Source organism: Telmatherina bonti (genome assembly GCF_933228915.1).
Source record: "Telmatherina bonti genome assembly, chromosome: 6".
Lineage (NCBI taxonomy): Eukaryota > Metazoa > Chordata > Actinopteri > Atheriniformes > Telmatherinidae > Telmatherina > Telmatherina bonti.
This window is the reverse complement of record NC_136624.1, coordinates 7199656-7224407: the sequence shown is the minus strand read 5'-3', so window position 1 is coordinate 7224407 and position 24752 is coordinate 7199656. Positions and strand designations below refer to the sequence as shown.

Here is a 24752-nt window from a genome sequence, read left to right as displayed (position 1 = left end):
TTATTTGGCTGATATATGAAAAAAAGCCCAACTTAACTTACATCTTGCTGTTAACACATTGATGAGACACATTTATTATTCGGTTAAAAAGAAAATAGCAGCTGTAAGGAGAAAATACAAACTAGACTACATAAAACAAAAGAAACATAATGACCCAAAGAGAAAAAAATAGATTACTGGTTTGGTGTTTATCTGGGAATGTTCCAGCAGTCCGTTACTCGCAGCTGGTATTGGGACGGGTTGTCCTGCTTATCCTCGAAGCTACGGCCGGACGGATCGATCCAAATGCAAATGTCTTTAGTATTGATATATCAGGATTATTCAGTTCCAGCAGGATGAAATCCATGTTTCTTGCAGAGTTTTGGGGGCAAAAAGCCAAATGATGTGAATGGCAGATGTGACATTTCGTTAGATTGTCTGCTGAACTTGAAATGAATCGAGAGACGGAGCTTCACGTACGTTCTCTTTATTCTGGAAAAAAACATGTACCCTTCTTTTTTTTTTATAACCCAAAGCACCTGCCCTCCTCACGTGACCACACTAACGCGATGAAGCAAAACCTCTGCGCCATCTTACGACCACCACTAATAACTGGCTCAGTCTGATGGCTTTATCTGAACATTACATCACTTTTTTTTTTTTTTTTTTTTTTTTTTTTTTTTAGGGCATATTCTAACGTGATTGCTTACTTGTATTACACGTTTCTTTAAGTGACCAACAACTAAACATTCACTTGGTCTGCAAGCAACAATAAACACTTCAGAGTAAACAAACTGAAACATTTCAGTGTAACAAACCAACCTAGTGCTTATCCAGAGGATATTTTAGATGGGGAAACAAAACAACCACTTTTATGAACATTCTCAGATCCGAACGGACCAACTCTTTTAAACTAAAATTCCCGTCTCAGTCCATATGTCCTCGCTTTTTTTTCTTTTTCTTTTCTTAGGTTGTAACAAAGTCTCTAAGGTACGATGGCGGCTGTCGCCGTCTGGCAGGGTATCTCACAGACATTGGTACTGCATCAGCGCCGATGTCTTCACCCTCATGTCCTGTTGTTGACATGTCGCGCAGGGCAGGGTTGAGCTTTTTAAAGAAAGACGAGTTTCTTGTCACCTGATGTCCATCCAGCTTTGCCGTTATCATGGAGCCCTTGACCTTGGTCACTTTGTACGGCTTGGACTGATAGGTCGCTGTGAGTTTGTTGCGCCTGTTTTGAGAGTATAACACCATATCACCGGGTCGGAGAGAGTGGGGTGCAGCGTGTCGGCAATTGTCTGAGTACACCTTCATTTTGGCTTTGGCCTTTCGGTCTCTCTCTCGAAGATCTTGGTCACCCACTCGGTGGGTGTGCTAATTGAAGGCATCTTTGTGTGTATCCTTCGTTTGAACAGCAACTCAGCAGGTGATGTTGTTGTAGTGCTGTGTGGTGTTGAACGGTACTCACGCAGGAACATGAACAGATGCTGCTTCCAGGGGATATTCTCAATGTGCGCAACGCGGAGACATTTTCCAAGTGTTCTCATAAACCTCTCTGCAGTGGCGTTCGCCTGGGGCCATAATGGTGTGATTTTTCGATGTCGAAAACCCACGGCCCGTGTGGCGCTAGCACACGGCCCGTGTGCTAACTAGCTGGTATCTGATTAACACATGCTTTATAGCGGAGTTCTTTTTGTTTCGAACTTTCCCTTTGTTCACGGTTATCCGCTCTCTGGGATAAAGATGATTCACTCGTTCTTTGATCCTCGTCGCCAATGTGACATTTCGTTAGATTGTCTGCTGAACTTGAAATGAATCGAGAGACGGAGCTTCACGTACGTTCTAATAACTGGCTCAGTCTGATGGCTTGATCTGAACATTACAGCGGAAAATTTTTAACTTTTGCTTCAGTTTGGCTAATTAGTACTGTCAAATTAAATATTCCCCAGTTCCCCAGAAGAAACCAGTTCCAGCTGCTTTGTGCAGGAAGAAACCATTTCCAGCTGCTTTGTGCAGGAAGAAACCAGTTCCAGCTGGTTCTGGAGCCATTTATAAACTAAACATGTAAGAGATCTGGTTTGTTGCCTAGCAACCCACCGCTACGCTTCTTTGCAGAGGATTTCTTAATGTTTTCTTAAGTGCTTATTTTTAGCTGAAAGTGACGTCTGTCTTCCGACAGTCGTTCATGAGGTCTAGCTGTGCGGAGTGTAGGGCTTATTGTGTTCATATGGAGAGATACGCCAGCGTCTGAGAAGGATCTGGTCTCTGTGCTGCCTCTCAGTGTCCTCCAGGTCAGGTCCGTGAGCTTTGGAAGGCGTCCTTGTTCAGGTTCCAGTTATTTTCGTTTGATTCTGGTGGATGTGATGTTTCTCCACTCCATTTGTTGGGAGTGACTTGGTCTTCATGGTTGTTTGGTTAGCAGTGCTTCTTTCTATTTCATAAACAACATGACTTCCAAAGTTGACTGTGATAAAAAAAAAAAAAGATAAGTCCAAACGGGGATGAATTTGATGTAAATGACGCATTTCGGTAAAGTGCATTTTCCTTTTGTCTTGCAGTTTTTTCCCCGAGTGCTGCTGTCATCTTCATCTAACCTCAGTTGGACCAAAGACTTGTTGGACTCTGACATGTCTTCGTCATATGTGGCAGCAACAGCAGCAATTTTTTCAGTCAACTATTCTTATCCACCCTTCAAACCCACCAAACCCAGCCCCAAATGCGTCCCAGTGAAAAGTAAAAAAAAAGTCCAAAACCCAGCAAAGACCACCGCTGTCCTACAGCTTCCCAGAGTCTCCCTCATCCACCTGAGCTGGGATCTTATGATGAGCAGCAGGAGAATCCTGCAGACTACGGCATCGGTTAGCAAGAATCCAGCTAGCCAAGCCACCATGCTGGTGGAGGTCTTTGCTAGCCAAGCCACCATGCTGGTGGAGGTCTTTAACAGTCTGATCTGGACTCCATTCCAGGTGGTTACTATCCCGTAGAGATTGGAGACGTTTTCGTTAACCGCTACCAAGTTGTTGAGAACTTAGGGTGGGGTCATTTCTCGACCGTCTGGCTCTGCTGGGATATGATGTAAGAATTGAACCGTTATGACTGAGAATGGAGCATATTTGTGGGTGATGATAACTGTGACAGGCAGACATTTTTGTTTTCATGCAGGTCGAAACATTTTGTGGCTCTGAAGGTGGTGAAAAGCGCTCAAACCTTCAAAGAGACGGCACTGGATGAGATCAAGCTTCTGAAATGTGTCAGTGTGGTTTATCTCTTCTGTATCACAGTTTACACAACTAAAGAAGTACTCTTAGATGTCAGAATACCACCAAGCAGCTCAGACACTGATTCCAGCTGCTGTTCTGGTCCTACATTCATCTTATATGGATCCATTATCATATTCCAAATCCATTAACCATGAATTGACAGTGTCTTGGCTATATGGTGCTGTTTGTTGCATGTTTGTTCTCTTGCAGTGATGAACAGTTTTTCCTGTTCTGGATGGTTGCATCCGGAATGTTGTTCCTGTTCTAAATGGCAGTGTCCAGAATGTTGTTCCTGTTCTGGATGGTACTATCCAGATGTTGTTCATGTTTTGGATGGTTGTATCAGGAATGTTCTTCTTGTTCTGGATAGTAGTATCCAGAATGTTGTTTCTGTTCTGGATGGTAGTATCCAGAATGTTCTTCTTGTTCTGGAAAGTAGTATCCAGAATGTTGTTTCTGGTCTGGATGGTAGTATCCAGAATGTGGTTCCTGTTCTAGATGGTAGCACCCAGAATGTTGTCGTTCCTGTTCTGAATGGTACTATCCAGAATGTTGTTCCTGTTCTGGATGGCAGTATCCAGAATGTTCTTCTTGTTCTGGATAGTAGTATCCAGAATGTTGTTCCTGTTCTGGATGGTAGTATCCAGAATGTTCTTCTTGTTCTGGAAAGTAGTATCCAGAATGTTGTTCCTTTTCTAGATGGTAGCATCCAAAATATTGTCATTCCTGTTCTGCATGGCAGTATCCAGAATATTGTTGTTCCTGTTCTGAATGGCAGTATCCAGAATATTGTTGTTCCTGTTCTGAATGGTACTATCCAGAATGTTGTTCCTCTTCTGGATGGTTGTATCCAGAATATTGTCGTTCCTCTTCTGGATGGTAGTATCCAGAATATTGTCGTTCCTGTTCTGAATGGTACTATCCAGAATGTTGTTCCTGTTCTGGATGGTAGTATCCAGAATGTTATTCTTGTTCTGGATAGTAGTATCCAGAATATTGTCCTGTTCTCGATGGTAGTATCCAGCATGTTCTGCTTGTTCTGGGTAGTAGTTTCCAGAATGTTGTTCCTCTTCTGAATGGTAGTATCCAGAATGTTGTTCCTGTTCTGGATAGTAGTATCCAGAATGTTGTTCCTGTTCTAAATGGCAGTGTCCAGAATTTTGTTCCTGTTCTAGATGGTAGTATCCAGATGTTGTTCATGTTTTGGATGGTAGTATCCAGATTGATCTTCTTGTTCTAGATTTTAGTATCCAGAATGTTGTTCCTCTTCTGAATGGTAGTCTCAAAAATGCTGTTCCTGTTCTGGATGGTAGTATCCAGAATGTTGTTCCTGTTCTGGATGGTAGTATCCAGAATGTTGTTCTTGTTCTGGATGGTAGTATCCAGAATGTTGTTCCTGTTCTGGATGGTAGTATCCAGAATGTTGTTCCTGTTCTGAGACGGCACTGGATGGGATCAAGCTTCTGAAATGTGTCAGTGTGGTTTATCTCTTCTGTATCACAGTTTACACAACTAAAGAAGTACTCTTAGATGTCAGAATACCACCAAGCAGCTCAGACACTGATTCCAGCTGCTGTTCTGGTCCTACCATCATCTGATATGGGTCCACTGTCAGATTCCAGATCCATTAACCATGAGCTCACAGTGTCTTTGCTATATGGTGGTGTTTGTTGCATGTTTGTTCTCTTGCAGTGATGAACAGTTGTTCCTGTTCTGGATGGTTGAATCCGGAATGTTGTTCCTGTTCTAAATGGCAGTGTCCAGAATGTTGTTCCTGTTCTGGATGGTACTATCCAGATGTTGTTCATGTTTTGGATGGTTGTATCAGGAATGTTCTTCTTGTTCTGGATAGTAGTATCCAGAATGTTGTTCCTGTTCTGGATGGTAGTATCCAGAATGTTCTTCTTGTTCTGGAAAGTAGTATCCAGAATGTTGTTTCTGGTCTGGATTGTAGTATCCAGAATGTTGTTCCTGTTCTAGATGGTAGCACCCAGAATGTTGTCGTTCCTGTTCTGAATGGTACTATCCAGAATGTTGTTCCTGTTCTGGGTGGCAGTATCCAGAATGTTCTTCTTGTTCTGGATAGTAGTATCCAGAATGTTCTTCTCTTTCTGGATAGTAGTATCCAGAATGTTGTTCCTGTTCTGGATGGTAGTATCCAGAATGTTCTTCTTGTTCTGGAAAGTAGTATCCAGAATGTTGTTCCTTTTCTAGATGGTAGCATCCAAAATATTGTCATTCCTGTTCTGCATGGCAGTATCCAGAATATTGTTGTTCCTGTTCTGAATGGTACTATCCAGAATGTTGTTCCTCTTCTGGATGGTTGTATCCAGAATATTGTCGTTCCTCTTCTGGATGGTAGTATCCAGAATATTGTCGTTCCTGTTCTGAATGGTACTATCCAGAATGTTGTTCCTGTTCTGGATGGTAGTATCCAGAATGTTATTCTTGTTCTGGATAGTAGTATCCAGAATATTGTCCTGTTCTCGATGGTAGTATCCAGCATGTTCTGCTTGTTCTGGGTAGTAGTTTCCAGAATGTTGTTCCTCTTCTGAATGGTAGTATCCAGAATGTTGTTCCTGTTCTGGATAGTAGTATCCAGAATGTTGTTCCTGTTCTAAATGGCAGTGTCCAGAATTTTGTTCCTGTTCTAGATGGTAGTATCCAAATGTTGTTCATGTTTTGGATGGTTGTATCCAGATTGTTCTTCTTGTTCTAGATTTTAGTATCCAGAATGTTGTTCCTCTTCTGAATGGTAGTATCAAAAATGCTGTTCCTGTTCTGGATGGTAGTATCCAGAATGTTGTTCCTGTTCTGGATGGTAGTATCCAGAATGTTGTTCTTGTTCTGGATGGTAGTATCCAGAATGTTGTTCCTGTTCTGGATGGTAGTATCCAGAATGTTGTTCCTGTTCTGAGACGGCACTGGATGGGATCAAGCTTCTGAAATGTGTCAGTGTGGTTTATCTCTTCTGTATCACAGTTTACACAACTAAAGAAGTACTCTTAGATGTCAGAATACCACCAAGCAGCTCAGACACTGATTCCAGCTGCTGTTCTGGTCCTACCATCATCTGATATGGGTCCACTGTCAGATTCCAGATCCATTAACCATGAGCTCACAGTGTCTTTGCTATATGGTGGTGTTTGTTGCATGTTTGTTCTCTTGCAGTGATGAACAGTTGTTCCGGTTCTGGATGGTTGCATCCGGAATGTTGTTCCTGTTCTAAATGGCAGTGTCCAGAATGTTGTTCCTGTTCTGGATGGTACTATCCAGATGTTGTTCATGTTTTGGATGGTTGTATCCAGAATGTTCTTCTTGTTACAACCATTCTTCTTCTGGATGGTAGTATCCAAAATATTGTCGTTCCTGTTCTGCATGGCAGTATCCAGAATATTGTTGTTCCTGTTCTGAATGGCAGTATCCAGAATATTGTTGTTCCTGTTCTGAATGGTACTATCCAGAATGTTGTTCCTCTTCTGGATGGTTGTATCCAGAATATTGTCGTTCCTCTTCTGGATGGTAGTATCCAGAATATTGTCGTTCCTTTTCTGAATGGTACTATCCAGAATGTTGTTCCTTTTCTAGATGGTAGCATCCAAAATATTGTCATTCCTGTTCTGCATGGCAGTATCCAGAATATTGTTGTTCCTGTTCTGAATGGCAGTATCCAGAATATTGTTGTTCCTGTTCTGAATGGTACTATCCAGAATGTTGTTCCTCTTCTGGATGGTTGTATCCAGAATATTGTCGTTCCTCTTCTGGATGGTAGTATCCAGAATATTGTCGTTCCTGTTCTGAATGGTACTATCCAGAATGTTGTTCCTGTTCTGGATGGTAGTATCCAGAATGTTATTCTTGTTCTGGATAGTAGTATCCAGAATATTGTCCTGTTCTCAATGGTAGTATCCAGCATGTTCTGCTTGTTCTGGGTAGTAGTTTCCAGAATGTTGTTCCTCTTCTGAATGGTAGTATCCAGAATGTTGTTCCTGTTCTGGATAGTAGTATCCAGAATGTTGTTCCTGTTCTAAATGGCAGTATCCAGAATTTTGTTCATGTTCTAGATGGTAGTATCCAGATGTTGTTCATGTTTTGGATGGTTGTATCCAGAATGTTTTTCCTGTTCTCAATGGTAGTATCCAGATTGTTCTTCTTGTTCTAGATTTTAGTATCCAGAATGTTGTTCCTCTTCTGAATGGTAGTATCAAAAATGCTGTTCCTGTTCTGGATGGTAGTATCCAGAATGTTGTTCCTGTTCTGGATGGTAGTATCCAGAATGTTGTTCTTGTTCTGGATGGTAGTATCCAGAATGTTGTTCCTGTTCTGGATGGTAGTATCCAGAATGTTGTTCCTGTTCTGAGACGGCACTGGATGGGATCAAGCTTCTGAAATGTGTCAGTGTGGTTTATCTCTTCTGTATCACAGTTTACACAACTAAAGAAGTACTCTTAGATGTCAGAATACCACCAAGCAGCTCAGACACTGATTCCAGCTGCTGTTCTGGTCCTACCATCATCTGATATGGGTCCACTGTCGGATTCCAGATCCATTAACCATGAGCTCACAGTGTCTTTGCTATATGGTGGTGTTTGTTGCATGTTTGTTCTTTTGAAGTGATGAACAGTTGTTCCTGTTCTGGATGGTTGCATCCGGAATGTTGTTCCTGTTCTGGATGGTAGTATCCAGAATGTTGTTCTTGTTATTGTTGGTAGAATCCAAAATGTGGTTCCTGTTCTAAATGGCAGTGTCCAGAATGTTGTTCCTGTTCTGGATGGTACTATCCAGATGTTGTTCATGTTTTGGATGGTTGTATCCAGAATGTTCTTCTTGTTACAACCATTCTTCTTCTGGGTGGTAGTATCCAAAATATTGTCGTTCCTGTTCTGCATGGCAGTATCCAGAATGTTGTTCCTGTTCTGGATGGTAGTATCCAGAATGTTGTTCCTTTTCTAGATGGTAGCATCCAGAATGTTGTTCCTGTTCTGGATGGTAGTATCCAGAATATTGTTCCTGTTCTGGATGGTAGTATCCAGAATATTGTCGTTCCTGTTCTGCATGGCAGTATCCAGAATATTGTTGTTCCTGTTCTGAATGGTACTATCCAGAATGTTGTTCCTCTTCTGGATGGTTGTATCCAGAATATTGTCGTTCCTCTTCTCGATGGTTGTATCCAGAATATTGTCGTTCCTCTTCTGGATGGTAGTATCCAGAATATTGTCGTTCCTGTTCTGAATGGTACTATCCAGAATGTTGTTCCTGTTCTGGATGGTAGTATCCAGAATGTTATTCTTGTTCTGGATAGTATTATCCAGAATATTGTCCTGTTCTCGATGGTAGTATCCAGCATGTTCTGCTGGTTCTGGGTAGTAGTTTCCAGAATGTTGTTCCTCTTCTGAATGGTAGTATCCAGAATGTTGTTCCTGTTCTGGATAGTAGTATCCAGAATGTTGTTCCTGTTCTAAATGGCAGTGTCCAGAATTTTGTTCCTGTTCTAGATGGTAGTATCCAGATGTTGTTCATGTTTTGGATGGTTGTATCCAGAATGTTTTTCCTGTTCTGAGACGGCACTGGATGAGATCAAGCTTCTGAAATGTTTCAGTGTGGTTTATCTCTTCTGTATCACAGTTTACACAACTAAAGGAGTACTTTTAGATGTCAGAATACCACCAAGCAGCTCAGACACTGATTCCAGCTGCTGTTCTGGTCCTACCATCATCTGATATGGGTCCACTGTCAGATTCCAGATCCATTAACCATGAGCTCACAGTGTCTTTGCTATATGGTGGTGTTTGTTGCATGTTTGTTCTCTTGCAGTGATGAACAGTTGTTCCTGTTCTGGATGGTTGCATCCGGAATGTTGTTCCGGTTCTAAATGGCAGTGTCCAGAATGTTGTTCCTGTTCTGGATGGTACTATCCAGATGTTGTTCATGTTTTGGATGGTTGTATCAGGAATGTTCTTCTTGTTCTGGAAAGTAGTATCCAGAATGTTGTTTCTGGTCTGGATGGTAGTATCCAGAATGTTGTTACTGTTCTAGATGGTAGCACCCATAATGTTGTCGTTCCTGTTCTGAATGGTACTATCCAGAAAATTGTTCCTGTTCTGGATGATAGTATCCAGAATATTGTTCCTGTTCTGGATGGCAGTATCCAGAATGTTCTTCTTGTTCTGGATAGTAGTATCCAGAATGTTGTTCCTGTTCTGGATGGTAGTATCCATAATGTTGTTCCTGTTCTGCATGGTATTATCCAGAATGCTGTTCTTGTTATTGTTGGTAGAATCCAAAATGTTGTTCCTGTTCTAAATGGCAGTGTCCAGAATGTTGTTCCTGTTCTGGATGGTAGTATCCAGAATGTTTTTCCTTTTCTAGATGGTAGCATCCAGAATGTTGTTCCTGTTCTGGATGGTAGTATCCAGAATATTGTTCCTGTTCTGGATGGTAGTATCCAAAATATTGTCGTTCCTGTTCTGCATGGCAGTATCCAGAATATTGTTGTTCCTGTTCTGAATGGTACTATCCAGAATGTTGTTCCTCTTCTGGATGGTTGTATCCAGAATATTGTCGTTCCTCTTCTGGATGGTAGTATCCAGAATATTGTCGTTCCTGTTCTGAATGGTACTATCCAGAATGTTGTTCCTATTCTGGATGGTAGTATCCAGAATGTTATTCTTGTTCTGGATAGTAGTATCCAGAATATTGTCCTGTTCTCAATGGTAGTATCCAGCATGTTCTGCTTGTTCTGGGTAGTAGTTTCCAGAATGTTGTTCCTGTTCGAAATGGCAGTGTCCAGAATTTTGTTCCTGTTCTAGATGGTAGTATCCAGACGTTGTTCATGTTTTGGATGGTTGTATCCAGAATGTTTTTCCTGTTCTGGATGGTAGTATCCAGATTGTTCTTCTTGTTCTGGATTTTAGTATCCAGAATGTTGTTCCTCTTCTGAATGGTAGTATCAAAAGTTCTGTTCCTGTTCTGGATGGTAGTATCCAGAATGTTGTTCCTGTTCTGGACGATAGTATCCAGAATATTGTTCCTGTTCTGGATGGTAGTATCCAGAATGTTCTTCTTGTTCTGGATAGTAGTATCCAGAATGTTGTTCCTTTTCTGGATTGTAGTATCCAGAATGTTCTTCTTGTTCTGGAAAGTAGTATCCAGAATGTTGTTCCTGTTCTGGATGGTAGTATTCAGAATGTTGTTCCTGTTCTGGATGGTAGTATCCAGAATATTGTCGTTCCTGTTCTGAATGGCAGTATGCAGAATATTGTTGTTCCTGTTCTGAATGGTACTATCCAGAATGTTGTTCCTCTTCTGGATGGTTGTATCCAGAATATTGTCGTTCCTCTTCTGGATGGTAGTATCCAGAATATTGTCGTTCCTGTTCTGAATGGTACTATCCAGAATGTTGTTCCTGTTCTGGATGGTAGTATCCAGAATGTTATTCTTGTTCTGGATAGTAGTATCCAGAATATTGTCCTGTTCTCAATGGTAGTATCCAGCATGTTCTGCTTGTTCTGGGTAGTAGTTTCCAGAATGTTGTTACTCTTCTGAATGGTAGTATCCAGAATGATGTTCCTGTTCTGGATAGTAGTATCCAGAATGTTGTTCCTGTTCTAAATGGCAGTGTCCTGAATTTTGTTCCTTTTCTAGATGGTAGTATCCAGACGTTGTTCATGTTTTGGATGGTTGTATCCAGAATGTTGTTCCTGTTCTGAATGGTAGTATCCAGAATGTTGTTCTTGTTCTGGATGGTAGTATCCAGAATGTTGTTCCTGTTCTGGATGGTAGTATCCATAATGTTGTTCCTGTTCTGCATGGTAGTATCCAGAATGCTGTTCTTGTTATTGTTGGTAGAATCCAAAATGTTGTTCCTGTTCTAAATGGCAGTGTCCAGAATGTTGTTCCTGTTCTGGATGGTACTATCCAGATGTTGTTCATGTTTTGGATGGTTGTATCAGGAATGTTCTTCTTTTTCTGGATAGTAGTATCCAGAATTTTGTTCCTGTTCTGGGTGGTAGTATCCAGCATGTTCTGCTTGTTCTGGGTAGTAGTTTCCAGAATGTTGTTACTCTTCTGAATGGTAGTATCCAGAATGATGTTCCTGTTCTGGATAGTAGTATCCAGAATGTTGTTCCTGTTCTAAATGGCAGTGTCCAGAATTTTGTTCCTGTTCTAGATGGTAGTATCCAGACGTTGTTCATGTTTTGGATGGTTGTATCCAGAATGTTGTTCCTGTTCTGAATGGTAGTATCCAGAATGTTGTTCTTGTTCTGGATGGTAGTATCCAGAATGTTGTTCCTGTTCTGGATGGTAGTATCCATAATGTTGTTCCTGTTCTGCATGGTAGTATCCAGAATGCTGTTGTTGTTATTGTTGGTAGAATCCAAAATGTTGTTCCTGTTCTAAATGGCAGTGTCCAGAATGTTGTTCCTGTTCTGGATGGTACTATCCAGATGTTGTTCATGTTTTGGATGGTTGTATCAGGAATGTTCTTCTTTTTCTGGATAGTAGTATCCAGAATTTTGTTCCTGTTCTGGGTGGTAGTATCCAGCATGTTCTTCTTGTTCTGGAAAGTAGTATCCAGAATTTTGTTTCTGGTCTGGATGGTAGTATCCAGAATGTTGTTACTGTTCTAGATGGTAGCACCCATAATGTTGTCGTTCCTGTTCTGAATGGTACTATCCAGAATGTTGTTCCTGTTCTGGACGATAGTATCCAGAATATTGTTCCTGTTCTGGATGGTAGTATCCAGAATATTCTTCTTGTTCTGGATAGTAGTATCCAGAATGTTGTTCCTGTTCTGGATGGTAGTATCCAGAATGTTCTTCTTGTTCTGGAAAGTAGTATCCAGAATGTTGTTCCTGTTCTGGATGGTAGTATTCAGAATGTTATTCCTGTTCTGGATGGTAGTATCCAGAATATTGTCGTTCCTTTTCTGAATGGCAGTATGCAGAATATTGTTGTTCCTGTTCTGAATGGTACTATCCAGAATGTTGTCCCTCTTCTGGATGGTTGTATCCAGAATATTGTCGTTCCTCTTCTGGATGGTAGTATCCAGAATATTGTCGTTCCTGTTCTGAATGGTACTATCCAGAATGTTGTTCCTGTTCTGGATAGTAGTATCCAGAATGTTATTCTTGTTCTGGATAGTAGTATCCAGAATATTGTCCTGTTCTCAATGGCAGTATCCAGCATGTTCTGCTTGTTCTGGGTAGTAGTTTCCAGAATGTTGTTACTCTTCTGAATGGTAGTATCCGGAATGATGTTCCTGTTCTGGATAGTAGTATCCAGAATGTTGTTCCTGTTCTAAATGGCAGTGTCCAGAATTTTGTTCCTGTTCTAGATGGTAGTATCCAGACGTTGTTCATGTTTTGGATGGTTGTATCCAGAATGTTGTTCCTGTTCTGAATGGTAGTATCCAGAATGTTGTCCTTGTTCTGGATGGTAGTATCCAGAATGTTGTTCCTGTTCTGGATGGTAGTATCCATAATCTTGTTCCTGTTCTGCATGGTAGTATCCAGAATGCTGTTCTTGTTATTGTTGGTAGAATCCAAAATGTTGTTCCTGTTCTAAATGGCAGTGTCCAGAATGTTGTTCCTGTTCTGGATGGTACTATCCAGATGTTGTTCATGTTTTGGATGGTTGTATCAGGAATGTTCTTCTTTTTCTGGATAGTAGTATCCAGAATTTTGTTCCTGTTCTGGGTGTTAGTATCCAGCATGTTCTTCTTGTTCTGGAAAGTAGTATCCAGAATTTTGTTTCTGGTCTGGAAGGTAGTATCCAGAATGTTGTTACTGTTCTAGATGGTAGCACCCATAATGTTGTCGTTCCTGTTCTGAATGGTACTATCCAGAATGTTGTTCCTGTTCTGGACGATAGCATCCAGAATATTGTTCCTGTTCTGGATGGTAGTATCCAGAATGTTCTTCTTGTTCTGGATAGTAGTATCCAGAATGTTGTTCCTGTTCTGGATGGTAGTATCCAGAATGTTCTTCTTGTTCTGGAAAGTAGTATCCAGAATGTTGTTCCTGTTCTGGATGGTAGTATTCAGAATGTTGTTCCTGTTCTGGATGGTAGTATCCAGAATATTGTCGTTCCTGTTCTGAATGGCAGTATGCAGAATATTGTTGTTCCTGTTCTGAATGGTACTATCCAGAATGTTGTTCCTCTTCTGGATGGTTGTATCCAGAATATTGTCGTTCCTCTTCTGGATGGTAGTATCCAGAATATTGTCGTTCCTGTTCTGAATGGTACTATCCAGAATGTTGTTCCTGTTCTGGATAGTAGTATCCAGAATGTTATTCTTGTTCTGGATAGTAGTATCCAGAATATTGTCCTGTTCTCAATGATAGTATCCAGCATGTTCTGCTTGTTCTGGGTAGTAGTTTCCAGAATGTTGTTACTCTTCTGAATGGTAGTATCCAGAATGTTGTTCCTGTTCTGGATAGTAGTATATAGAATGTTGTTCCTGTTCTAAATGGCAGTGTCCAGAATTTTGTTCCTGTTCTAGATGGTAGTATCCAGACGTTGTTCATGTTTTGGATGGTTGTATCCAGAATGTTGTTCCTGTTCTGAATGGTAGTGTCCAGAATGTTGTTCTTGTTCTGGATGGTAGTATCCAGAATGTTGTTCCTGTTCTGCATGGTAGTATCCAGAATGCTGTCCTTGTTATTGTTGGTAGAATCCAAAATGTTGTTCCTGTTCTAAATGGCAGTGTCCAGAATGTTGTTCCTGTTCTGGATGGTATTATCCAGATGTTGTTCATGTTTTAGATGGTTGTATCAGGAATGTTCTTCTTTTTCTGGATAGTAGTATCCAGAATTTTGTTCCTGTTCTGGGTGGTAGTATCCAGCATGTTCTTCTTGTTCTGGAAAGTAATATCCAGAATGTTGTTTCTGGTCTGGATGGTAGTATCCAGAATGTTGTTACTGTTCTAGATGGTAGCACCCATAATGTTGTCGTTCCTGTTCTGAATGGTACTATCCAGAATGTTGTTCCTGTTCTGGACGATAGTATCCAGAATATTGTTCCTGTTCTGGATGGTAGTATCCAGAATGTTCTTCTTGTTCTGCATAGTAGTATCCAGAATGTTGTTCCTATTCTGAATGGTAGTATCCAGAATGTTCTTCTTGTTCTGGAAAGTAGTATCCAAAATGTTGTTCCTGTTCTGGATGGTAGTTTTCAGAATGTTGTTCCTTTTCTAGATGGTAGCATCCAGAATGTTGTTCCTTTTCTGGATGGTAGTATCCAGAATATTGTTCCTGTTCTGGATGGTAGTATCCAGAATATTGTCGTTCCTGTTCTGAATGGCAGTATCCAGAATATTGTTGTTCCTGTTCTGAATGGTACTATCCAGAATGTTGTTCCTGTTCTGGATGGTAGTATCCAGAATGTTCTTCTTGTTCTGGATAGTAGTATCCAGAATGTTGTTCCTGTTCTGGATGGTAGTATCCAGAATGTTCTTCTTGTTCTGGAAAGTAGTTTCCAGAATGTTGTTCCTGTTCTGGATAGTAGTATACAGAATGTTGTTCCTGTTCTAAATGGCAGTGTCCAGAATTTTGTTCCTGTTCTAGATGGTAGTATCCAGACGTTGTTCATGTTTTGGATGGTTGTATCCAGAATGTTTTTCCTGTTCTGGATGGTAGTATCCAGATTGTTCTTCTTGTTCTGGATTTTAGTATCCAGTATGTTGTTCCTCTTCTGAATGGTAGTATCAAAAGTGCTGTTCCTGTTCTGGATGGTAGTATCCAGAATGTTGTTCCTGTTCTGGATGGTAGTATCCATAATGTTGTTCCTGTTCTGCATGGTAGTATCCAGAATGCTGTCCTTGTTATTGTTGGTAGAATCCAAAATGTTGTTCCTGTTCTAAATGGCAGTGTCCAGAATGTTGTTCCTGTTCTGGATGGTACTATCCAGATGTTGTTCATGTTTTGGATGGTTGTATCAGGAATGTTCTTCTTTTTCTGGATAGTAGTATCCAGAATTTTGTTCCTGTTCTGGGTGGTAGTATCCAGCATGTTCTTCTTGTTCTGGAAAGTAGTATCCAGAATGTTGTTTCTGGTCTGGATGGTAGTATCCAGAATGTTGTTACTGTTCTAGATGGTAGCACCCATAATGTTGTCGTTCCTGTTCTGAATGGTACTATCCAGAATGTAGTTCCTGTTCTGGACGATAGTATCCAGAATATTGTTCCTGTTCTGGATGGTAGTATCCAGAATGTTCTTCTTGTTCTGGACAGTAGTATCCAGAATGTTGTTCCTGTTCTGGATGGTAGTATCCAGAATGTTCTTCTTGTTCTGGAAAGTAGTATCCAGAATGTTGTTCCTGTTCTGGATGGTAGTATCCAGAATGTTGTTCCTTTTCTAGATGGTAGCATCCAGAATGTTGTTCCTGTTCTGGATGGTAGTATCCAGAATATTGTTCCTGTTCTGGATGGTAGTATCCAGAATATTGTCGTTCCTGTTCTGCATGGCAGTATCCAGAATATTGTTGTTCCTGTTCTGAATGGTACTATCCAGAATGTTGTTCCTCTTCTGGATGGTTGTATCCAGAATATTGTCGTTCCTCTTCTGGATGGTAGTATCCAGAATATTGTCGTTCCTGTTCTGAATGGTACTATCCAGAATATTGTTCCTGTTCTGGATGGTAGTATCCAGAATGTTATTCTTGTTCTGGATAGTAGTATCCAGAATATTGTCCTGTTCTCAATGGTAGTATCCAGCATGTTCTGCTTGTTCTGGGTAGTAGTTTCCAGAATGTTGTTACTCTTATGAATGGTGGTATCCAGACGTTGTTCATGTTTTGGATGGTTGTATCCAGAATGTTTTTCCTGGTCTGGATGGTAGTATCCAGATTGTTCTTCTTGTTCTGGATTTTAGTATCCATAATGTTGTTCCTGTTCTGCATGGTAGTATCCAGAATGCTGTTCTTGTTATTGTTGGTAGAATCCAAAATGTTGTTCCTGTTCTAAATGGCAGTGTCCAGAATGTTGTTCCTGTTCTGGATGGTACTATCCAGATGTTGTTCATGTTTTGGATGGTTGTATCAGGAATGTTCTTCTTTTTCTGGATAGTAGTATCCAGAATTTTGTTCCTGTTCTGGGTGGTAGTATCCAGCATGTTCTTCTTGTTCTGGAAAGTAGTATCCAGAATGTTGTTACTGTTCTAGATGGTAGCACCCATAATGTTGTCGTTCCTGTTCTGAATGGTACTATCCAGAATGTTGTTCCTGTTCTGGACGATAGTATCCAGAATATTGTTCCTGTTCTGGATGGTAGTATCCAGAATGTTCTTCTTGTTCTGGAAAGTAGTATCCAGAATGTTGTTCCTGTTCTGGATGGTAGTATCCAGATTGTTCTTCTTGTTCTGGAAAGTAGTATCCAGAATGTTGTTCCTGTTCTGGATGGTAGTATCCAGAATGTTGTTCCTTTTCTAGATGGTAGCATCCAGAATGTTGTTCCTGTTCTGGATGGTAGTATCCAGAATATTGTTCCTGTTCTGGATGGTAGTATCCAGAATATTGTCGTTCCTGTTCTGCATTGCAGTATCCAGAATATTGTTGTTCCTGTTCTGAATGGTACTATCCAGAATGTTGTTCCTCTTCTGGATGGTTGTATCCAGAATATTGTCGTTCCTCTTCTGGATGGTAGTATCCAGAATATTGTCGTTCCTGTTCTGAATGGTACTATCCAGAATATTGTTCCTGTTCTGGATGGTAGTATCCAGAATGTTATTCTTGTTCTGGATAGTAGTATCCAGAATATTGTCCTGTTCTCAATGGTAGTATCCAGCATGTTCTGCTTGTTCTGGGTAGTAGTTTCCAGAATGTTGTTACTCTTATGAATGGTGGTATCCAGACGTTGTTCATGTTTTGGATGGTTGTATCCAGAATGTTTTTCCTGGTCTGGATGGTAGTATCCAGATTGTTCTTCTTGTTCTGGATTTTAGTATCCAGAATGTTGTTCCTCTTCTGAATGGTAGTATCCAAAATGCTTTTCCTGTTCTGGATGGTAGTATCCAGAATGTTGTTCTTGTTTTGGATGGTAGTATCCAGAATGTATTTCCTGGTCTTGATGGTATTATCAAGAATGTTGTTCCTGTTCTGTAGGTAGTATCCAGAATATTCTTCCTGTTCTGGATGGTTGTATCCAGATCATTGTCGTTCCTGTTATTGATGGTATTATCGAGAATGTTCTTCCTGTTCTGGCTGGTAGTATCCAGAACGTTGTTCCTGTTCTGGCTGGTAGTATCCAAAATGTTGTTCCTGTTCTGGATGGTAGTATCCAGAATATTGTCGTTCCTGTTCTGGATGGTAGTATTCAGAATGTTGTTCATGTTCTGGATCATAGTATCCAGAGTATTGTTCCTGTTCTGGATGGTAGTATCCAGAATGTTTTTCCTGTTCTAGATGATATCCAAAATATCTATGTCGATTAATTGGATTTTAATCTCAATTACAATCTGGGTTTTCAACAATCATAAAAATAAAAGGGTGTGATTATTTTTCTCTCTGCAGTTTCCTCTCCTGCGGTCTTCAGCTGCTAATCGAGCGTCTCTGGCATTGCAGCGCTGTGCTGTAAACTCCTCCCACAGCCGCTTTGCTTTCATTCAGACACAGTTGCCAACTTGGAGACTTTCATAAGAGGCTCCAATCAGGATGCATTTACATCAGGACAGTCCGCTGCACCCGGCTGACGGGGGCCTTCCACGCCTTTGGAGAATGGGTAAGATGGATCTGTGGATTTGCTTTGGTGTTCTCTCTTTGTATTTCTTTTTTATAAGTATTTCTGGCGTTAAAGGTAGAGTATATAAGATTCTCAATATTTTCAAAATAAATTAACTAAAAAAATAACTACAATCATAATTAGATTGTTTTTTAAACATGTAGGTTCCAGTCTGTCCATATTTGATGTGTTATTAAATTACAAGTTTAATTAATGACAAAGACCCTTCTTGAATGTTTTCTGACCAGTAAAAAAAAAAAGTACCTTTTTCCACCAGTAGGGGGAGTATAAGCCCATTTATTACAGAGCGGCTCTGAGCTACAGCTCACAAGCGATTCCTGCCCTCATTGGAGCTGGCAAGTAGGAGGGGTGAGGGGTGAGTTTTGCTCATTACTGCCAACCTGTGGTCGTTTGTGGAGGTAGCAGTTTTGTGGTTTTGCTCACAACCTGGTGTTTGCCAAGTTGTTTTGGAAATAATTGCCTTGAAATCCTGCATAGTCTGCTTTTAAAATGTAATATCGGAAATTATCTGGCTTATCTTGACAAAATGAACTTTTTGCGCATCAAACTATTCAGGACATCTCGTGTCATTCAGAATGTTGCAATATAATACGCCATTGCAGTTTTCCAGATATTTTTGTTTGTTTGGCGCAACTCGCAATGAATCCAGTAGCATCCGGACATCAGAGCCAACCTGGAACATTAAGCTAGACGTCTATCAGCACACATTTGATAACATCACCAAAACGTGGCATCAGTTGCAGCATAAGGAGCTTAGAAGTGGACTCGTCCACATCTTTGACTTGGGGTTATACATATTTATAAACCTGCATATGTCAGTATTGGTTGATATCTGTATCAGAAATGAAGAGTTTGGTATATCTATCAACAGTAAAAGAACCAATATCAGACATCACTGGTTTGCTTCAGTGTTTTATTTTGTAGTTCATCTGTCTCCGTTTTACTTCCTGTTAGTTAGCACACCTGGTTTGATTTGCTTCCGTCACGTTTGCTGCTTTCCGCTTCAGCAGGTGCGCTCCTTTTACCGCCCACCGGGTGGGAGGAGTTCTCACTCGATTTAAACCATAAACCCACATGACTGGAAGCAACCAATCAGATCAGGTTTGTAGATAAACATAGGAAATGTTGCAACCTGATAAATAACGTTTATTCAGTAGATAACATCACATTAATATGATTCCTAAAACAACTTGAGCTGATTTTGATTCTTTTCTACAAATTTATGTCCCAGTCCAACTAATCGTCCTTATTTGTCCTCCAGTGGACTCCGTTGCACTTTGCAGACAACAACCTGAAAGAAATGAGAACAAAATTATAACTTTATTATTAACTTTTTTTTTTATTTTAATGATCAGTTTTGCACAGAAGGATCCATGCCTCTTTCGTTTTGGGAAACATTCTCTTTCCAGTAAACTCCTCCTCCACCGCTCCTCATTACTTCTCCAGGCTGATGGCAAAGGAGCGCACCTTACCTTACAACTTCCCAGAGTCTTCTTGTTTCCTGTTATTATCCTTTTATTTCATTAACCCTTGCTTTCCTGCACCTGTCTCATCAGCCTAAATTTTATTCCACATACCACACAAACCGCAACCAGATCTGGTAATTTGCTTTTATTTTGAAAAATCTCTCCTGCATCTGGATGCATGAACATGGGAGGCTGAGTTGTACCATGATGAATGTGATCAGTGTCACATTATCTATTATCTGCATTTAAATGTCCAGTTTGTGTCCTGTGATGGACTGGCGACCTGTCCAGGGTGTACCCGCGTCTCTCCTGATGGTTGCTGGGATAGACTCCAGCTTCCCCACGACAGTTAAATGGATGAATGAATGCAGTTTGCAAGGTGAAGCTGATGTTTGGAGCTTTGCTCTGCAGGGAAGTAGAAGCGAACGAAGAGCTTATTTGAAGCAGACTCCTGTGACTGGTTTGTGTCAGAGGAGACAGCAGCAGGTTTCGTTCGTCCATCAGCTGCTGTTGTGGTTTTATTGCACTGTGTTGTTAGCAACCTGCTCTTGCACGGCCTGCAGACTAAGCTCAGATCTTAAAGATCCGCTGCAGACATCCAGAGCTGTGATTATGTCTTTGTCACGGTGTCCAGTAGAGGAATAATGATGTGTCAAACACAGCTCATCGGTGCTGAATCTGCACCAGCGGCTGCTCTTCTAAGCAGACCTGAGGCTGAATGTTCACTGAGCTGCTTTCAGGCTGGTATTTTTCTCCAGCGCTCACATCTGATCTGCTCCCTGCAGACCAGCAAGGTCTCCATGAGTCCCATCAAGCGTCTGGCGGGGAGAGACAGAAGCCGTGGAGGACAGAAGAGACCATCTGAGCACCAACAGGACAAGCGCCATGTGTCCTTCTCTGATGCTGCAGCTCCTTCAGGCACACGTAGCTCCACTTGTGGCTCAAAGCTGAAGATAAGAAGACAGAGTTTTCTGTTTGAAGACAGACTGGACTCTGCTGCAGAAAACCTCCGAGACGTCACCATCTCACTGCCAAACCTCAGCCCAGGTGCTTCTGTCTCTGGCTCCAGATCAGCGTTGTTCCATCAGACTCCTCCTTCATCATCCTCAGCTGGCGGTCAGTCAGCACTTTCTTCCTCTCTCTCTGGGAAAACATGCACTTTAAAACAAACCTGTAAACTGATCAGTGTGTTTAAATGAGCTGACATGTTACCTTGATCTTCAGTTCAGGTTTGGTCTGATCTTTGTTAACTAGGAATCTTTCTGCATATTTTAGGCGTCAGTGACCAGGATGGACTTCTGGACCTTCTGAAGCCTCAGAACGCCGACAGAATCCTCATCAAGATCGCCGACTTGGGCAACGCCTGCTGGGTGGTGAGCGAGTAGCATCCTGGTCTGCTGTGTTTCCTCCAGTTCCCATCGTTGGGAATGAACTGGTGCATGCAGCAGGTGTTTCAGTAGAACAGTCACATTTATCTCCGGTATCTTCAGGTTTAGAGCAGCGTGGGCCAGAAGTGAAACACCTCACAACCTAAAAACTGATTAGAAACAGATAAATCGTGCACTGACGGCCAAAAATCAAGTCTCCACCTGGATTTAACTGAGCTGACAGGTCGGAACCTTCTGTTGGACCCTTTGCTAAGTCCCGCCCCAAAATTATCCCTGACCAATCATACGTTACCAAATCTAAGAGAGGAAGGTCTGGCGAGCTTTATGTTTATGATACTTGGGTTGGTTGATGTATGTCCTGTTTTCCCAAAACCCAAAACACAACTGGACAGATGCCAAATATGGATCAGCAATGTGCAAGACGTCACTCGCAACTGAATCCATCGAGATAACAAAAAACTACCATGTTGGTTCCTTGATGAGATGCTAACGCCAACTAGCACACAGCTGTTAGCAACAAGGCTAGTAGAATATTAACTAAAAGTTACCGGTGCTTTAACAGTGAGGAAGGTAGTTTTGTACCAGTTGAGGATAAACAACTATCAGATAAACACTAGTAAGTAACGCTGGTTGCCAAATATTTAGCAGCGGGTCCAAACATAACAGACACCGTCATCTACAGGGAGTCATAGATTAACGTTAGCTTTAAATAACACAATATACTGACAATGTGAGAACATTGTTGTTTATGAGTAGAAAGCTTGCCAGGCATAGCAACCGTCACCATTAAGAGGGGGGCGGGGCTTAGAAAAGGGTCAGTTCCTGCAGCTGCAGCACCTTATTTAACCCCGACTGATGCAACGAGCAGCTTCTCATTTCCCACACCAGTATATGGAATGGCGACGAAAAGAGACGTTAGTGTGTTTCAGAAGAATCAGATCATCGACATGAAGCAGAGAAAACATGGAAAGAGATGCAGAAACTAAAACTGGGTTCAGAACTGTCCAACGCATCGTTAGAAACTGGAAGGATGGGGGGGGAACCATCGTTTTCCAGGAGGACATGTGGTGGGAAAACATCATGAATGATGGCGATCACTTAAAGGTTTGGTGAAACCAGATGGAAGATAAACAGCAGTGGAACTAGATCTAGGCTCAGATCTAGGTTCAGATCTAGGCTCAGATCTAGAATGAGGTCAGCCAACGACCTGAATATCCTGAAGAGCAGGTTATTTCAGCTCATTTATTATTTCCTGCATCATCCAATCACCATGTTTCTGTCACAACCTCATCCTGCATCATCCAATCACCACGGTTTCTGTCACAACCTCATCCTGCATCATCCAATCACCATGTTTCTGTCACAACCTCATCCTGCATCATCCAATCACCACGGTTTCTGTCACAACCTCATCCTGCATCATCCAATCACCATGTTTCTGTCACAACCTCATCCTGCATCATCCAATCACCATGTTTCTGTCACAACCTCATCCTGCATCATCCAATCACCATGTTTCATTCACAACCTCATCCTGCATCATCCAATCACCACGGTTTCTGTCACAACCTCATCCTGCATCATCCAATCACCATGTTTCTGTCACAACCTCATCCTGCATCATCCAATCACCATGTTTCTGTCACAACCTCATCCTGCATCATCCAATCACCATGTTTCTGTCACAACCTCATCCTGCATCATCCAATCACCATGTTTCTGTCACAACCTCATCCTGCATCATCCAATCACCATGTTTCTGTCACAACCTCATCCTGCATCATCCAATCACCATGTTTCTGTCACAACCTCATCCTGCATCATCCAATCACCATGTTTCTGTCACAACCTCATCCCGCATCATCCAATCACCATGTTTCTGTCACAACCTCATCCTGCATCATCCAATCACCATGTTTCATTCACAACCTCATCCTGCATCATCCAATCACCATGTTTCTTTCACAACCTCATCCTGCACCATTCAATCTCGGCTATAAAGAAAAAAATCTGCTAAACAAAACAATTTTAATGACCTAAAAATGAAAACTAACATCTGGTCTGTGGGCTGTTTTTGACCCATCTGTCCCAGTAACACTGTTGGACTCAGGGACTGAGATAAAGACATTCATACTTCCAGTTATTTTTCTATAAATATCACAAACTGTAAAGGAAACTATGACTTTACTGCTGATGTTTGTGGTTTAAATCAGATGGAAAAAGGAACGATGAGGCGCATGTTTGTCACTCGTTGGTCTTTGTATTTATTTCTATGAATCTGATTCTGCAACTTAATGGAATTGATGCTGTGAAAAGACAGAATTCTGAGTATCGTCCTCTTTTCTTTCATGAAGGATGGTGCAGGAGGGTTAATAAAGGAAGAGAAGCTGATCAGCTGTTTTTCTGGCTAACCTTATGTTTCCATTCAGTCAGGGTAGGAAACTTCCCAGTGAGTTTTTGTCCACTGGTCCTCTTGGACGTCCTCCACGTTGCCCGAGTTTCTGTCTCACCTTGTCTCCATCCGTTTTCAGTCATTCCAGATTAAATTCATGACGACATCATGTGGAGTTTCTGTCATGTTTCCAGCTTTTTCTTGATCTTTCCACGTCAGCACAAACACTTCACTGAGGACATTCAGACATGTCAGTATCGCTCTGTGGAGGTCCTGATCGGCGCCGACTACGACACACCAGCTGACATCTGGAGCACCGCCTGCATGGTGAGACGAGAACCTGAAGGCTTCAGGATATTATTGCCTTTTATTAATCTGTCCTTCCTCTGGTGATCCTGGTGGCCTTGTGTGTCCTGCAGGCTTTTGAGCTGGCCACAGGAGACTATCTGTTCGACCCTCAGCCAGGAGCAACGTTCTCCCGCGAGGAAGGTGTGTGTTCCTAACCTCCCTTTATCCTTTGCTGAAATAAATACAGTGAAGAACATATCCACGTCCTTTCAGATCATATTGCCCACATCATGGAGCTACTGGGACCTCTTCCGACCCAGTTTGCCCTCTCTGGGAGAAATTCCAAACGATACTTCAACCGTAAAGGTAAAGCTGTGAGTTTAATCTGTAATAAAACATGAATGTATGGAAGTATTTTGCTCATTTCTTCTGTTCTTCAGGACAACTGCGACGCATCTGGAAGCTGAAACCGTGGAGCTTGTTGGAGATCCTGCTGGATAAGTACGAGTGGCGGCGAGAGGAAGCCGTCCAGTTCAGCTCCTTTCTCTCCACCATGTTGGAGCTGCTGCCACAGAAACGAGCAACGGCTGCTCAGTGTCTGACACACCCCTGGATCGTCTCATGTGGTCCAGAAGCTGCCAGACCGTCTCTGTGACGTGGGACGTGTCCTGGCGGCAGCTCGGTGTGTTTGTGCCTTTTCAGTTTCAGCTCCGTCAGTCTCTTTTAAAGCTGAAACCAGAGACCCCTGCTGTGTGTGAGGGGGGTCCGCAGAAAGAAAAATGTTCTAAATTTCAGCTTGAAGCAACATGTATTTAAACGTTCAGTCCAGTAAATAAAGTTTTATGTAGAAATATAAACTAAATGCAATGGACAGGTTTGTTTATTACATGTTCATTGCATCACATGTTCATCTTTGTTGAATTACATTTTTTTTACTGCAGCTTATCTGCTGAAAATACAAAATAAAGCTTTTTTTTCTTCAGTTTGCACCATTTTATTCCTTTGTTGTTTCTTATTTTCTATTTTTCATTTAACATCAGTCTGCTGTTGTTCTTATCTGAATGCAGATCATTAGTTTAGTTTTTATTTACTTTGCAAAGAATTTCACAGCCTTTATGTTTATTTCAATGTTGAACTCACTAATCCGCCAGGACCAAAATTCTGCACATGTTCAGAATATAGTTGGATCAAAACATATTTTTAATCTCTGACTATTGTCAGGAAGAATCCTTAGAAGGAATC

The 24752-nt window shown here is 41.4% G+C and overlaps 1 protein-coding gene across 2 annotated transcripts in view; it reads left to right on the top strand.

Moving 5' to 3' along the window:
• The window catches only part of LOC306756927 (SRSF protein kinase 3-like), a 31214-nt gene extending 6916 nt beyond the window's left edge, over positions 1-24298 (top strand). Inside the window, exons 3-12 of one of the 2 annotated variants that reach the window (XM_079241869.1) lie at positions 2538-2837; positions 2946-3054; positions 3142-3229; positions 17748-17955; positions 20228-20558; positions 20718-20815; positions 23442-23549; positions 23642-23711; positions 23784-23876; positions 23951-24298. In XM_079241869.1, the coding sequence (XP_079097995.1) occupies positions 20243-20558; positions 20718-20815; positions 23442-23549; positions 23642-23711; positions 23784-23876; positions 23951-24165 (900 nt within the window). In that variant the 5' untranslated portion in view covers positions 2538-2837; positions 2946-3054; positions 3142-3229; positions 17748-17955; positions 20228-20242 and the 3' untranslated portion in view covers positions 24166-24298. The remainder of the gene's footprint in view (positions 1-2537; positions 2838-2945; positions 3055-3141; positions 3230-17747; positions 17956-20227; positions 20559-20717; positions 20816-23441; positions 23550-23641; positions 23712-23783; positions 23877-23950) is intronic. The other variant, XM_079241870.1, reaches the window with a different exon arrangement.
• The last annotated feature ends 454 nt before the right edge of the window (positions 24299-24752 follow it).